The sequence below is a fragment of the Sceloporus occidentalis genome, unplaced genomic scaffold (genome assembly GCF_023333645.1).
Source record: "Sceloporus occidentalis isolate IW3139 unplaced genomic scaffold, rSceOcc1.0.p SCAF_4, whole genome shotgun sequence".
Taxonomy (NCBI): domain Eukaryota; kingdom Metazoa; phylum Chordata; class Lepidosauria; order Squamata; family Phrynosomatidae; genus Sceloporus; species Sceloporus occidentalis.
The window spans coordinates 144,535,056-144,552,506 of NW_028316984.1; the positions used below are offsets into that span (position 1 = coordinate 144,535,056).

General features: G+C 43.0%; 1 protein-coding gene across 1 annotated transcript; it reads right to left on the reverse strand.

Annotated features, from left to right (window-relative positions):
• Positions 1-3,460: 3,460 nt before the first annotated feature.
• On the reverse strand, positions 3,461-16,975 carry LOC149314783 (peroxisomal succinyl-coenzyme A thioesterase-like). The gene is made up of 4 exons (XM_089523150.1): positions 16,913-16,975; positions 13,635-14,001; positions 9,050-9,252; positions 3,461-7,464 (listed from the first exon to the last, which is right to left on the reverse strand). The coding sequence occupies exons 1-4, from the start codon at positions 16,973-16,975 to the stop codon at positions 6,865-6,867; spliced, it is 1,233 nt and encodes a 410-aa protein (XP_089379276.1). The 3' UTR covers positions 3,461-6,864.
• Between the last annotated feature and the right edge of the window lie 476 nt (positions 16,976-17,451).

Here is a 17,451-nt window from a genome sequence, read left to right on the forward strand (position 1 = left end):
AACGACTTGTTACTTTATGTGCATCCCTTGAAGCAATGGTAGGAATTTTTAGACATTAAATTGAAGCATATTTCCCCATTCCACATAAGGGACACAATGTGTGTGGAGGGTATGTTTAACTCCCTCCTTCTGCAGTTTGTGCAGAGGCAGGGTTCATATATATGCCAGCATAGCCAATAGCAAAAGCAGGTAAACAAAAAAGCTAACACAAATAAAAACAAAAGCAGACGGCTTACCATTTGCACCTGTGGAAGGTGTAGGATTTCTTTTATTTTTGCTTTTAGGATCAAATGGGGATCCCCTTCCATACACTGTATTCCTAATTTGGATCTCAGCTCCCACACTTGGTTTGGGGTTTTTTCATAAACCAACAATGCTTCAAATGCTCTCAAGTAATCTGTAGTCAGGCCCTAACAGTGTAACCCAAAGCATATCTATTCAGAAACAAATCCACTTGAGTTTAGTGGCATTTATTTTTAAGTAGATTCTATGTACAGAATTGCATTCTATACACAGAATGTGGCTTCATTCTTGGCCAAAGCACAGCTTCAAGTGTCATCCTATCTCCCATCAGCATCCATTTTAATACAGGCATCCTCCTCTTTTCATTCTTGAGAGGAGCCCTTGAGGTCTCTTTCAACTCTATGATTGTGTGATTCTGTAACAGCTCATTTTTGGATGGCCTGCTGTTTCAACAAATATATATTATAGCTATATTAGTCACCAATGTATTATTTATTAATTTATTATATTTATTAAAATTTTATTATTAATGTAAATACTAAATAAAATATTTTAAATACTGTCACAGATCATATAAATCATGTCTCTTAGATTAAAACACAGAGGAATTTACTTTTACCATTGATAATTTGTACAGTACTTTGAGGACTTCTCTAGTCCTGTGTTAATTGTGCAATGGGGGGGGGGGGAGATTTTCACACACACCCCCACACTTTTCCCATTCTTCTCCCGTTCATAAACAGTAATGGACCCATCATTGGGTATTAATGAAAACTCCCATTATTAGGAGAAAATGGGATAAGCACATGGCGGTGTGATAATCTTCCCCCCAATCACGTGATTAACATGGTTTAACAACAGGAGGACACTTGCCTCCTCTGTGTGATAATCTCCTAGAGGTCTCAATAGAGTGTAGGCATACTTCAGTTAAGAAATCATCTGACACAGAAGCTTCATTTTATTCCTTGTCCTCTGTCTTGCTGGATGTTTCTTAGCAGCTTTGACATGGGGAGGAGGGTGAAGGAGAGCTGGAACATATACTTTAGGTATCAGAGTGCAACAGTGGCCGCATTCCCACTATGATTTAAAGCAAATTGCTGATTGGGTTATAGGACTGGTGTTCCCATTTGAAACCTGTTCCAATCCTACTGTGATTGGTTTCAATCACGATGAAGCGAGTCAAATGCAAAAAAACCCGCTCTCTCCTGACATTACTTCTTTGGCGGTTCTTTTGAAAAGAACCAATACCAACAAGTGGGAACAACAGATCTGAATTGCATCATTCTGGAGGGGAGGGGCTAATGGCAGAGGGATGTTTACCATCCCTCCTCAGTTTTTGGTAGATCCACCCCCCCACCACCACCACCACCCCCAGTGCTGCCTTTGTGCTTGTGGTGTGACCTATGGGCCCATGGTTTTTTTTTAAAAAAATTGATAAAGATTCAATTCATTGATTTTGCAACTACTTGCAATCAGTGAGGCAAGTAGTGGCAAAACCAATGAATCAAATCTTCAGTTTTTTCATTGGTTTTGCAACTACTTGCCTCACTATGAGCTGCTGGGGATTGCCTGGGTAATTGCAAGTAGTTGCAACTACTGGGCTGCCTGGGCTGCCACTTTCATCACTGATGACGCACAGATGATTGACATGCATTTGGAAGTGGAGCAAACTAGTGGGGATGGAAATCATGTCAAAAAAGAAGCAATTACAAGGGGATAATGAAAAGATCCACTTTCACAGTGGGAATGATGGATCTTTTGGAATTGATTTACCAACATGAAGTGAAGGTGAATCGCAAACCAGTTCAAATGTAAGTGGGAATGAGCCCAGTGTCTCTGTAATAAACAATGCAATAAAAACTTCAGCTGAGAAAGAACAGGATTTTACTCAAGCCAATCCTACTGTAGCCAAGTGTGCCTGTCTATAACAGACAAGATAAACAGCAGATGCTTTCAGAATCCCTTCTTGAGCATGCATTTACAACAAAACAGAGATAAAATGGGAGGTCAAATACCCTGCCTCATCGGCTACATTATAATTTTGCTCACCAAATTGGACATCAGAAGAAATGATGATTGGGTGCATTTTGGAAGAACCCTTGAAGTGATCTCTGGAAAGTCAGAATGTTTTTGTGTACTTATGCAAGGCTTACTTGACCTAGTTGCTTTATTTCACATGTGCGTGTTGTTAGTTTTGGGTAAAATGTTTGATAAAACATGTTGAATTATTTTCTGTGATGTAGGAACTTATCCCTATTCTTTTCCTGCTATTGTTGCCTGTGGTCCCAAATTAAAAACTAATGCTCAGGAACACATCTATGGTGCAGTACAGACCACCCAAAAATGGCAGTCTGCAGGCGCCCATTTTAACTCCGGAGGGATGCTGCAGCCGCGAGACCGCATGACGTCCCTCTGGAGTAAAAAGAATCTGTTTTTTCTGGGTTCTTTTAGGGGTGCCCAGGTTAAGTTGTGAGTGCGTCAATGGCACACTCATGATGTAATGGATGCGCTGCGACCTGTGGACGCTATGCATCCGTTACGTGAAAATGATGGTGGCCGTGTGGACGGGACACCGCCATCAGGCTGCTGCCATTACACACTAGGGTTTCGGACTGTATGGTTGCTGTGGTGTCCGGAACCCTAATATCGCCGCCGCCATCACCCTTCTGGCCCGTCTGTCTCGAGCCAGTATCATTTACTGAGGTATAACTGTATGCTGCTTCTCTATGCATAGTAATGCAGTGATGCATCAAAGCCATGACAGAAATTGATGGACTAAATGTAGGTGACATCTATAATCTCAGGGAAAGCAACAGGTGTTTAACAAGCCTTCCCAAAAATCTTGGTAAATGACAAAATTCACAAGCTATGTTTACACTGATTGGAATCATGTTGACTTTTGTCCGGAATTAATCCCTTACTCAAATGATGGTCATTTTTGGCATTATGAGACAAAAGGAAATGAAATAGAAAGGAGGATACACTCCCTGCTTATGTCTTAGGTGTCACCAGACACATTGTCAGCACACTAGTGTTAAGGAGTGTGGTAGTCACACTTCCATGTACTTGGAACAGTCTGTTACTTTCCAAAATCAGTCATTCAATTTTCAAAAAGATTGTTTTCCTTTTTAGAAAAGAAGGATCATTTAGTCTTCCTAGAGAAGAAAACATTTGAACACAGGTTTTTCAATAAGTTTTTATTTTAAAAGTTGTGCATCTTTCTTTTAAAAGCAAACATAAACATTACTACTTCGGACTGAAAAAGGACTGGCAGGCACAATACCTACTGCAGTTCTTCCTGCTTGGTGACAGCCAAGCAGGAAGAGCTGTAATAGGTATTGTGCCTGCCAATCCTTTTTTGGCATGTACAACCACCTATTAGCACATGCAGCTACCCATCAGATGTTTGTGATGTATGAGAGACGTATCCAGGATGTTGTATGGGCATACATCTTCAGTGGAAAAACCTTGGAATATGGTGCCTAAATCCTACTACTGGGTGGAATTCAGCATCGCAATTGCAAATGCATAACCTAGAGTTATGCATCTGTGACTGGTTCATGTTCAGGAGCCCTATGTATTCAATAGTGTAGGGAATACATAGAAATTATTAAAGTCTCCCAATCAGTCAGCTGCTGCTGCGAGCAATGAGGGTGGTGGTATTTCTGAGGGTGGATTGGGATGCACTCCCTTCCCTTCCTCTCCTCTTTCTCTTACTGGGTTGAATGCACACTATTTTTTTTCACTTTGCAGGAATACAAGTAAGTCAAGGACAAAGGGAGAAAGGGAGAGGGGGAGGAACAGGGACACTTTAAAAGTAGCTGAGAAAATAGGACAGGACAGGATTAACCAGGGCCATTCCAGGTTATGTTATTCCAATGAAGGAGACTTCAGTGCTGAGTAAATAAGTATAACATTGCATTCTGCATTTTCTCAGTGGCAAATATTATTAGCTCTAAATATACAGAGTTATTTTAAAAATTGGCCCCGATTCTGCTAATAGTTACAGGTTGAAAGTCCTACAGCATGGAACCTGCTCATGTTATCTCTGAAGATGACTTATTATTTGTTGGCGGGGATATGGAGCAAATGCATATTTGATTGTCTGACTTAATGAGCCCCTTGATTTCCTCCCTTTATTGTCTTGCTTACTATTAGACATGAATTCATTTAAAATTTAGAGGGTAGGGCAGAAATATTTTCTATTCAACAGCTTAGACATCAGACTTGAACTTCATCAATCTCGTATCTGAACAAACAAAATTAAAAGAATTTCTTTAGATTCCCATTTATAAAGAGGCTTGGCTTTCAACAGAAGCAGCAACAAACTTATTCCTGCCACTTGACAGATTCAGATGGCTGCCTTAGGTAGCAGATTTTGGATCTTTTAAAAAGGCCATATTAGTAAATTGTTAGTGAAAGCAAATGGTTAACAATAGGGGAAATGCAGCACAGAATAAGTAAAGAGGTAGTACGGGAATACCTGGTTAACTTAAATGAATTTAAGTCACCAAGACTAGATGAACTATATCCAAAGGTATTTTTTAAAAATGGCAAATGTAATCTCAGAGCCACTTCCAATCATCTTTGAAAACTCTTGAAGAACAGGAGAAGTCCCAGCAGACTGGAGGAGGGCAAATTTTGCCCCCATCTTCCAAAAAAAAAAAAAAAAAAAAAAAAAGGCAGGGGAGGATCCCAACAATTACAGCCCAGTTAGTCTGACATCAGTAGCAGGAAAGATTCTAGAGCTGATCCTTAAACAGAGAGTCTGTCAACACTGTGATAACTTGGAGGGAGTCTCGGGCTGTCCTACAGGGAACAGGAAGATAGACAGGGAAGGAGAGGGAGCACAGGACTCTGAGAACATCCAATTGGGGATAGCAGGGAGGGTTTGCAGCTGTGAGGAATTAGGAGAGAGAGGGACAATGGGCCAAGTGGGGAAGGGATTTAAGAGAGAGGGTGACGAAATGTTGGAAGGGTGAATGTGAATAGGGCCGGCTGGCCAGCTTATCTTCAAAGACGAGGAGTCCGTTCCCAGCAAGGAAGCTGAAATCGGGTAGTTTTAGAGACCCAGCGGGAGAGGGATTTATGAAAGAGTGGCCCAAGGTTTGCCTGGGGGACCCTCTGCAAGAAGTGGATCCTCAAGAGTTAGTTTGTAGAGGATATCCTTGAGTGTGCTGGGATACTAAAGGTCAGAAGCATATAGAAGGAAGAAGCTCTAGCGCCTGGGAAAAGGCTGAGTGGGAACCTACTGAAAAGAGACCCCATAAGGTATGAAGATTCAAGTCCACTGGAATTGTTGTTTTGGCACTGTTGTGAAGAAACAACTAATTCCCCTTTTTTCTCTTAGACCTTTTGGGTCACTGTGTTAATAAAGTTCTGGAAGATAGCATCATCTATTGTGTGGGGACCCTTTCTAATTAAATTTTTTAAATGGAATATAATAGAACTCCTGGATCTCAAGGGGTTGATCCACTGTTAGGTGGATGTGTCATTGGCTGACTGTCTGAACCCAAAGGGTGCTCAGCAATGGCTCCTCTTCATCCTGGAGAGCAGTGACTAGTGGGATGCCACAGGGTTCTGTCCTGGGCCCAGTGCTATTCAACATATTTATCAATGACTTGGACAAAGGACTAGAGGGTATGCTTATCAAATTGGCAGATGACACCAAATTGGGAGGAGTAGCTAATACCCCTGAGGACAGGATCAAACTTCAGAATGACCTTAATAGATTAGAAAGCTGGGCCAAAGCTAACAAAATGAATTTCAACACAGAGAAATGTAAGGTACTGCACTTAGGGTGGAAAAATGAAATGCATAGATATAGGATGGATGACACCTGGCTGAACGAGACTACGTGTGAAAAGGATCTGGAAGTCCAAGTAGACAAATTGAACATGAGTCAACAGTGCGATGCAGCAACTAACAAGGCCAATGCGATTTTAGGCTGCATCAATAGAAGTATAGCGTCTAGATCAAGGGAAGTAATAGTCCCACTCTATTCTGCCTTGGTCAGGCCGCACCTGGAATATTGTGTCCAGTTATGGGCACCGCAATTTAAAAAAGATGTTGAGAAGCTGGACTGTATCCAAAGGAGGGTAACCAAAATGGTGAAGGGTCTGGAAACCATGTCCTATGAGGAACGATTTAGGGAGCTGGGGATGTTTAGCCTGGAGAAGAAAAGGTTAAGAGGTGATATGATAGCCCTGTTTAAATACTTTAAGTGATGTCATATTGAGGAGGGAGCTAGCTTGTTTTCCGCTGCTCCAGAGACTAGGACCCGGAGCAATGGATGCAAGCTACAGGAAAAGAGATTCCACCTCAACATTAGGAGGAACTTCCTTACAGTAAGGGCTGTTCAACAGTGGAACAAACTCCTTCGGAGTGTAGTGGAATCTCCTTCCTTAGAGGTTTTTAAGCAGAGGCTGGATAGCCATCTGTCAGGGATGCTTTGATTTAGATTTCCTTCATGGCAGGGGATTGGACTGGATGGCCCTTGCGGTCAGTTCCAACTCTATGATTCTATGACCTTAGCTTTTTAATTCTACCAACTCTACCTAACATCTCAAGAGAGTGTACAGTATTAGATTAATAACATTTACATTCATACAAAACAGCAGCCTATAAATTACATTTTACAGGAGGGTCCTGCAAATGCTGCTTGAAAAAGGCCAGTATCCTTTGCCAGGCATCCTCCTGGGCCTTTGCATGTTCTTTCAGCTTTCCCCCCCAGAGTACAAAAACCCCGAATAGCTTGTGAAATGAAGCAGTGCACAAGGGTAAATAGGGTGGCTCCAAGAGGTGCCCTGCTCCAGGATAGCAATAGAACTCCACGTGACGTCCGCTCTCTTGAAGGCGGCGGACAGCTTCCCGGCAAAACTGCTGACTTGGCCAATTTCTGTCGTCCTCTCCAGAGAGGAAAAGGAACTTGCTTAAGGACTTCTCAACAGGGATCCGGCATTGCCAAGTTGCTGGATCTCTGGGATCATCCAAGATTTCTGAGTAATCCACAAGTTCAGAATCACCAGTGACCTTAATCTTACTCAGATCAAAGGGGTGAGGAGGAATAGTGAGGTCTTTAACTTGCAGAGGAATAAACGAATTAACACCTGAGCCAGAAATACTGACAGCTGCCTGGATGCCTGGCCAAAATGTAGCCAAAGCAAGGGCAATGTCTGCACCTTTAGAGAGTCCGATGACTCCAATCCTTGTAGACTGCACCTGAAATGAGTGGGAGAAGGGTTACAATCAATTCCACAATTGCCCCTGCCATTTGCCCATATAAATTGCAAGATATAGGTCTTTAAGTTAAAGAACAAGATACAAGATTACTTTGTAAAAGAGGAACTAGGAATCAGATCCATGATATACGGCAATCCATGGTATGTATGCAGTATGTGAAACAATGGCTGCATCCACACTGCAGAAATAATCCAGCATGACACCACTTTAACTGCCATACTCAGTGCTATGGAATTCTGGGAACTGTAGTTTTGTGAAGCATTTAGCCTTCTCTGTCAAAGAGCTCTGGTGATACAACAAATTACAATTCCTAGAATTCCATAGCATTGAGCCATAGCAGTTAAAGTGGTGTCAAACTGGATTCTTTCTGAAGTGCAGATGAAGCCTATATAGACCACTCAGCTACACTGGGCATCCCTAGTGAAAAGATCCAATATGAAACAAGTAAAAAATGGATGTGTCACCCATCGCTTGTAGCCAAATACCAGTGCCATGCCACATGAGCCAGAAATACTGACACCTGCTTCGATGCATAGCCAAATGCCTGTTTCTTTCAGGTGGTGAGTATAAGGGTTGAAGGGAAAGGGAGAAAGCCCCTACAGGGGTTCTGGGGGGCCCCAGGCAATAGACCACTAATGAGTAGAGTAAGAATGGGCAACATGGGGGCCCTCCAGTGTTGTTGAACTGCAGCTTCCAGCATCTTTCACCATTAGCTATTCTAGCTATGGCGGACGCAAAACGTAATCATGGTGGGAGATTATCCACCCCTGAAGTCAACTAATATGGGGTAGAAAATGTAGCATGCCCAAACAAATCATCCTGCAATTTTCTGCTACAGTGATGTGTGTAAGCAGTACGAGCCATGTGCCATTTTTAAATTCTTTCTTAAAAGCCCTCATCTGCTGTCCCATTAGTTCAGGCGTATCTACTCTCATTTTGAGCTACTGCTGCTTTCTTCCTTAGAACACATATGTGGAGATGTGAAGAAAAAGTAGCATTAGAATAATGTATATTATTCTCCAGGAGATTTATACAGTCAGCCCTCCATATATTCATAGATTCAACCACCCATGGCTTGAAAATATTCCCCACTCCTCTGAAAAAAAATTCCAAAAGCAAACCTTGATTTTGCCATTTGATATAAAGGACACTATTTTACAGTGCCATTGTATATAGTGGGGCTTGAACATCCACAGATTTTGGCATCCATGGGTGTGTGTGTGGGGGGGGGGGGGGTCCTGGAACCAAACCCCAGTGGACTCAGAGAGCCCACCCTACATAAATTTTTGCAGCTGCTTCTTTCATTTCAGGGTAATAGCAAGTCTTCTAAAAGCTGAAGGGATGGTGTGCCTGAGGGGGAGAAAGCTGAATCGAGCATTTTCCTTAATGTGTGATCTGACCCTCACTCACCACATGAAAACTAGGTTGCAATAGGATTAACGAATGCAAATAATATTGCCAGTTTTCAGACCTTTGAAAACATCAGGGTCTTATGTGTATTACTGTGCCGAAGTACTAATATATTGCTCATTAGGAAGAACAATTACTTTTATCTGTCTCTTACCTGCTCTTGTTTCTTCAAAAATTCTACTGCCTCACCAAAATAGTCCAGTTCTATGACATCTGGGAAAGATGGCAAATCTTCAAAGGCTAAGTAAGCCAGAGCCAGAGTCACATAACCTCGACTGGCCAGAAGGCTTGCTCTGTATTCCACAAGGCCCCCTCCAGATCCATACAAGTCCAGTAGTCCCGGGAATGGTCCAGGGCCTAGAAAGATGAAGACCTGTTTTTACACAATGGAGTTTCATCAACACATAAATCACACAGACAAACATTCTTGTCAAGAAATCTCAAAGCCTATTTATCTATGCTTTAGGATTATCTGAGGAAGCCCTTCCTCAAGTTCCCCTACCTGCTCTATTATTGTTGTTGTGTGCCTTCAAGTCTTTTCTGACTTATGGTGACCATATCACAGGGTTTTCTTGGCAACTTGCCATTGCTTTCCTCTGAGGCTAAGAGAATGTGACTTTCCCAAGGTCACCCAATGGGTTTACATGGTGGAGCCAGGATTCAAACCCTGCTCTCCAGAGTCATACTCCAGCACTCAAACCACGCTGGCTCCCTTGCTCTATTTATGGTGGATAGTAACTAGCCTTCCCTCTGCTGGCATGACACCCTCATCCTAGCTTCATACACCTGGCAGCTACGCTTTCATCATTTGGCAAATGGTTAAAATATTATTTGCTCAGGTGTCACATTTCAGTATTTTTAATACGTATATCATTCTCATGTCAATGCTCAGATGCATTACTGCTGATGTCTTTTAGTTTGCTGTTGCTGATAAGAGTTTTCCATGGTGTTTTATGGTGCTGTTTTTACTTTTGCTGGCTTTCATTAGGTGTTCTAATCTTTGCTGTGATTTATTCTTCTTTATGAGCAACCTTAAGTTTGTCAGGAAGGTGAACGAGATGCAAGTTGTGGTCAGTATGGTAAAGCTGAAATAGAAGCTCCAAGGAGGCACAGCGAGAATGACAAAGAGTATGGACTGGTGTGTTTAAATATTTGAAAGGATGTAATGCTAAAGAAGGAGCAATGTTTTCTGTTGCTGCAGATACTAGGACATGAAGCAGTGGGTTCAAAGTACAGGAAAAGATATTCCACTTAAACACGGCAAAGAACCTCCTGTCATTAAGAGATGTTCAACAGTGGAATATGCTGCCTTGGAGTGTGGTGGAGTCTGCTTCTTTGGAAGTTTTTTAACAGAGGAATGGATGGCTATCTGTCGGGGGGTGTTTTGATTGTGAGTTTCTACATGGAAGGGAGTTGGACTAGATGGCCCTTGGGATCTCTTCTGGATGGCTCTTGGGGTGAAAGGAGACTGGCTAAGAGAATGAAAGGGTGGTGAGGGAGCAGTGGAAACTGGTGTTGTGTGAGACAGCTGAATGAGAGATGTAAGATAAGTCCAAAAACAAAGGTAGCCATTTTGATCTGTAAGAACAAAACAAAATTCAAAAGCCACAGGTGGGCAATATTTGTACCTGGGATAATTATAATTCCATGATAGGAACCAATCTTGTCATGAAAACCCCATGATAGGTTTACTTTAGAGTCGCCATGAGTCGGAAATGACTTGAAAGCACATGACAACAAGGGTGTAAGCTTTCAAGTTCTTCACAATTCTACACCAAGCTACATGGGAAAACACTGGGGGATGGAGGTCTGTCTTCTTTGCTTCTCCTCCCCACTCTGGCCTATTTTTACCACTTGCAGATGAACAGTTCTGGAGAATGCAAAAACTTGTACTTGCAGAGTAGCTCCAAATAAAGGCTGGAAAGTTAGTGGCTGAGCTAATGTGAGGTGCTTGGGAGAAAGAAGTCATAGGCTTTGACTGGGAACAGGAGTAAACAACAGAATAGAGAGGTTGTGGTAGAGAACAAGCGTGTGCAAAACGTGGCCTTCCCGCTGTTCTTGGACTTCAACTCCCAGCCACTCTAACCAGTATAGCCAATGGTGAGGAATGCTGAGAGTTGCCTTTCAACATCTGGAGCAGAGCACAATGTGTCTACAAAATGCTATAATACAGTGGGCCCTTGGTATCAGCTGGGGTTTGGTTCCAGGAACCCCCCTTGGATAACAAAACCCATGGATGCTCAAGTCCCATTAAATACAGTGGCATAGCAAAAAAGGTGTCTCTTATATAAAATGGAAAATCAAGGTTTGCTATTTGGAGTTTATACTTTTAAAAAATACAGTTGGCCCTTCTTATCCATGGATTTTTTATACACGGATTCAAGCATATACGGTTTGAAAATGTTCAAAAAAGGTATAAATTTCAAATATCAAGCCTTGATTTTTCATTTTTTTATAAGGGACACCATTTTGCTATGCACTATATATGAGACTTGAGCATACACGGATTTTGTTATACACGGAGGATCTTGGAACTGAACCCCAGCGTATAACAAGGGTCCACTGTATTTTCAAGCTGTGGATGTTTGAATCTGTGGATAAAAAATCCATAGATAAGGAGGGCCAACCGTAATATATTGTGTAAAGAAGATGAGTACTGTTTTTATACTTTGCAATTCAATATCCATGTACACATTCATGGAAGAAACTCATTCTCATGACCTACTAATTATACTATAATCTTATTTGGAATGGTGTGTACCTTGGTGTTCTGTGTTTGCACTTTGGTAAAGAGTACACCTTGTTCACTACCATCAAAATACATATATAATTTAGGGTGCAGAGTTAGTGGCACCATACTACTGAAAAGAAAGGCTGAAGGTAAAGCATTGGTGAAAAGAATCCAGGAATCATTTCTGAAGGAGGAAAGCCAGGAAGTACAAGATACCACAGAAAGAAAGAGCAATCAGTAGGGTATCCCTGTGTAGTATAGTGGCCATTGTGTTGCCCTGAACTTTGGAAGATGCAGGTTCCTCTGTCCATTGAACTATGAAACTCACTGGGAGGTCTTGGACTACAGTCAGCCCTCCTTATTGGCAGGCTTGCCTTCCATAGTTTTGAGCTTATGTGGAAGGAAAGCCCCAGCAAAAAGAATGGGGCATGTACTTCTGCCATGCACCCCATGCACCGCCACGAACACGCGCCCCATTATTTTCTATGGGGCTTGAGCATATATTCATTTCCCCATACGCGGGAAGGAGGGCCCAGAACAGATTTGCCCATGTATGGGGAGAGCAGACTGTAAATACTTTTTCAGTCTGATCAACTCCATAGGGTTGTTGTGAGGAAGTGGTGAGAAGGAGAGCCATACGCACTACCTTGAGCTCGCTGGAGAAAAGGCAGAATATAACTCTATATAACTCAGATATACTATATACCCACATTAATTAATAAATCTGGAAAAAAACAAACTATTGGCTAAGGTTGGTAGCTTCTCCTCTTGGATGAAAGGAAATGATCTCTCCACTGAAACTGGGCAGATTCCAATTATTCAGTGTTCCCTATGTCAACTAAAGGCATAGGGGTCATTCCAATGCTCTTTGGTTTTGTTTTTAGTGGAGCAATGTGAATAACCTCACTCATGCATTCTGGGTTTGTTATTCACACTATGGAACCTCATCTATGCGCATCTCTGGGAGTATGGTTGCTCATATTTGAAATGTGCTCAAGGCATGTAAAATTTAATCCTGAATTATCCCAGGTATATTCACATTGGTTATTCACATTGCCAATGACGCACATCTTTTTTTTTTTTTTGGGGGGGGGGGGGGAACACTCAGGAAAAAAACCAGTTATTGATTAACCCTGGTGAAGTGAGGGTTTTGGCAGCCCACCCCCAAACTTAATTTGGTACATTCGGGATGCATGTCAAGATCAGAGATTGTTGCAAGTGCCCCTGTTTGTGCCGGACTGGGGGAAGGGCAGTCCTGCGGCCCCAATCCAGCAGTTTTCCGAGCCATGGAGAAGCGGCAAAATGAAATGAACAGATACTGTCTAGGATGGGGGACACCTGGCTGAATGAAACTACATGTGAAAGGGATCTGGGAATCCAAGTAGATCACAAGTTGAACATGAGTCAACAGTGCAATGTGGCAGCTAAAAAGGCCAATGCAATTTTAGGCTGCATCAATAAAAGTATAGTGTCTAGATCAAGAGAAGTAATAGTGCCACTGTATTCTGCTCTGGTCAGGCCCCACCTGGAATATTGTGTCCAGTTCTGGGCGCCACAATTCAAAAAGGACATTGAGAAACTGGAGCGTGTCCAAAGGAGGGTGACAAAAATGGTGAAAGTCTGGAAACCATGCCCTATGAGAAACGACTTAGGGAGCTGGGGATGTTTAGCCTGGAGAAAAGAAGGTTAAGAGGTGATATGATAGCCCTGTTTAAATATTTGAAAGGATGTCATATTATTAACATTATTATTATTATTAACATTATTATTACCCCCATTAGTGGGAACCATTTCCTGCCAGCAGAAGAGAGGCTGAGGGCCCTCTGTCCCAGGGGGGCTTTGATGGGGAGTTCCTGCATGGCGGAATAGGGGTGGGCTGGAGGGCCCTCCTTGAGGCCTCTTCCAACTCTCCCAGAATTCCACAGCAGCCTTGAGCCAGAGAAAGAGTTAAAGCGGTGCCAAAGCGGGTTCTCTCTCCAGTGTGGAGTCTGGGGACTCCCTCACTCACCGGGGGGCAGGAAGAGGGTGGCGCGGAGCCTTCCTTCCCGGACGGGGAGCCTGCGGAGCCCGGGGGCCATGAAGCCCCTGGGGCTGAGGGCCCTGCAGAGGGGGCTCCCTCGGGGCTCTCTGCCCTGGAAGACCTCGAAGGCCACCTCGAAGGGGCTGCCCACGTCCCTCTTGGCCAGGCGGCGGCGGGGCTCCTCGGGGGGCGGGCGCAGGGCCCAGAGCAGCCCCATGGCCTCCCGGCCCAGATAGCTGCCCCCGAGGGAGGGCGCCCGGGCCAGCTCCAGCTCCCCTCGGGCCCCCGCCCGGAACCAGGCCCAGGACTGGAAGAGCGCCCCGCCCTCGTCCTCCAGCGAGGCCCGCACCGCCACCTCCAAGTGTTGAGGAGCGTGAAAATGGCATGTTGTATTGTTAATAATAGTGTATTGGTAACAATAATAATAATGTGTGTTGTATTTTGCTATTTTATTTTATTGGGGTTTTTTTACTAGATCTTTTTAATTATGTTGGATTAAATTAAATTATGGATTAAATTATGTATCTAAGACATAGGCTAAATCAAATAAACAACTAAACACATCTGGAAGCCTAATCCTGGTAGTTTTAATAGTATATACTTTTTGGCTGCAAATTAACAGCAGTGCAAAAGAGAGGCTGCAGCCTATGATAAGCAGATATTAGTCTTTGCATATTTTATTACCCCTGAACCTGATAAAACAAGAAACTAAAATCCAATAAATATGTTACAGTAACAACAGACATTTTTATTTGAAAATAGATCCACTTGAAAATAGAGCTGCATTTGTGTAAAATCTCTTTATGTGAAGTAACTTTTTTTTACTGCTCATCCAATTTCAACTGTGTCATTATGGCCTTGTGAAATCTCAGACACAATATGGAAGCTAGTTCAGACAAACCAGGCCTGCACAACATACAGCACATAGGCTGCAAGCCGCCTGCCAAACCATTTCCTGCAGCCTGCAACCTCAAGCTCACCCCCCAAGACTCCTCTGTCACTCAGCCTTCTCCCAAGGAGGAGACGGCTGGGCTGTGGAGGAAGACGGGGCCCCCAATACTCCTTCACAGACCAGCTTTGTTCTGAGGACATGGCTGGACTGGAGGAGACTTGGGGGAGCACATTCGCCCATCCTCCTCCTCCACAGTCAGCTGTCTCCATGGGACAAAGCTGGGCTGTGGAGCACTAGGGTTGCTTGTCAGCCAGTGCGAAAGGGGCAGACTGCCCCACCAAGGCCCTCAGAGTCCCGTGTGGCAGCGGCTGCTGCTGCCTCACTGGACTCCAAAGGCACCTCTGCACCCCTCCTGTCAGAGTCCCATGTGGCTGCTGTTGCCTTTGACAAGGTCCTCTGTAACATTTTTTGCAAACAAGCTAGTAAAATGACTGTTAGACAATGCAACTGTTAAATGGATTTGTAATTGGTTGACTGGCCAAATCCAAAGGGCTAGCCTGAAGAAAGAGGATCCTCCCTCCTTAAATGCCATCTTTCAGCCTATGAGGGAGAGAATAGGCTGGCCCAACTCCATCAGGGGCTAGCCTGAAGAAAGAGGCCCCTCCCTCCTTAACTGTCATCTGTCGGCCTATGAGGGGGAGAGTAGGCTGGCCCAGCTCCATCGGGGCTAGCCTGAAGAAGAAGAACCCTCCCTCCGGTCCATCTGCCTTGGTCCAGGCCTCAGAGGGAGAGAAGAACTGTTGGACCTGATCCCCTCACCCCCCCTCACCATTCCCTTCTCCTTTTGTTTCATGTCTTTTAGATTGTAAGCTTGAGGGCAGGGAACTGTCTATTATCCTCTCTGTTGTAAACCACTCGGATTCCTAGTGATTGGGCGGTATATAAATAAATCCTATTATTATTATTATTATTATTATTATTATTATTATTATTATTATTATAGAATGCTCAGAAATGGCTCCTCTTTATCCTGGAAAGAAGTGACCAGTGGGGTGCTGGACAGTTAATCCATTTTATTTATGGCCCCTACCTACTGCTAAATTGTGCAGGCCTGACACAGATCAAGAATAGGCAGCTTCTGACCTTTCAGATGTTAGCTCTGGTCAGCATTGTAAAGACAACACTCCTTCCCTTATGGCAGTCCTATGGGGTTTTCTAATCCCACTGCTGCCACCCAAAATATGTAACGAATCCCCTTTCATATGTGGCAGGCACTTGGGACTTTTATCCTACTAGAGAGGCCCCTTCCCCACCACCACTCCCTTTGTGTCGAGTCTTTTTAGATTGTAAGCCTGAGGGCAGGGAACCATCCAATTAAAAAGATTGTATGTACAGCGCTGTGTAAATTTACAGCGCTTTATAAATAAAGGTTAATAATAAATAAAATAATAATTATTATTATCTCACTGCGCTGCCAACCAATTTATGTAACGACTCTTTATGTTCTATCACCATATACAATTGATGACAGCACCCTGGTTAAAACTCAGGTTCACAATATTATATAATATAGTAGTGTGGATATAATATATATGGCAGACAAGCCTTTAGATAAAACAAAATATGAACTTTATTGAACAAAGGGTTTAAACAAATATTACTTGAACTAAATGGCATTAACCAGCTGTTAGTTCAGGCACGTGTTACTTAGTTACATTTGTACTCTTTACTTTATTATTGCTACTGTTATCCCTCTTTCCCCATATCTTCTTTAACCACCTCAGGACTTTCCTGTCCCTCTTTAGGCAATTCTTTTTTCTAACTCAGCCACCAAGGCTAACAATATCCTGCAGGATATCACACTCCAGCCACTCCCTTTCCTAGAGTCCTGGAAGTGAAACGGTAGGGAGCCCTTTCCCACTCAGACTCTACCCCTAACTGTCCTTCTCGATCCCTGGAGTCCTCACTCTCAGGATTCCAAGCCCTAACTAACTATTCCCTCAGGAACTCATGGAACTCAGTCCTCTCTTGGACTCAACTGTTCCCTCAACTACTGGATACCAGCCTCCTCCCTCGAGATTCTAAACCCCCAACTGTCAACATTCCAACTGCCAAAACCAAGAGACGCATGGAATGTTCAAAGGTCCCAGCCCACATTCTATTGGCTGGACCTCAGCTGCCTTCTGATTGGTCAGCTGGATGTTCTCTGCATCACAAACATAGCAAGTGAAGAATTATGGGAACTGCAATTCAGTCTCATAGATCACAAGTTACCCATCTAGTGATAGACAGTTTTCCATGCAGAATGGCATTCATAGTTCCATCTCCAAGTTCATTATGCATCCAAGTTGCTTTTTTAGATTCTGGAGAGTACCAGAAGTTGTACTCCAATAGTGACAGTAGAGAGGGTGGCATTCTCAAGCTCTGGCAGAGTCATGGACTAAGATTCAAATAGCTAATCAGCTGTTTTGTAGCTGGTTAGCCTAATGCATGTTATTATTTCAGCGCTGTATACGACAGCACAGCCATATTAAGCGTAGGTTCCTGAGAATCCCACAGCACTAGTTTTGTTATTTATTTATCACACATATTAAACAATATACTGTATGCGGGGTGAAACAGAAAAGTTACAATTTTGAATACTTGAAGCTCATACTTTTGTAAGAAGATTAGTACTTAGTATACTATCCAGCTTCCAGCCAATAAAACTGCTTGCATAAGGAAATATGGAATGCTTTCCTTGTGCAAGTTTGGAAATTGTGCAAACATTGTGTCAGTCTTGGAACCAAGTCGAGGTAATACAAATATTTATGGGTTAGATTCAAATTTAATCACGCTTAGGTTGGAATCAGTGAAATCAAAAAGTATTTATGACTAAACTCTTTGCTTAATATTACAAAGTGATTCTGGAGC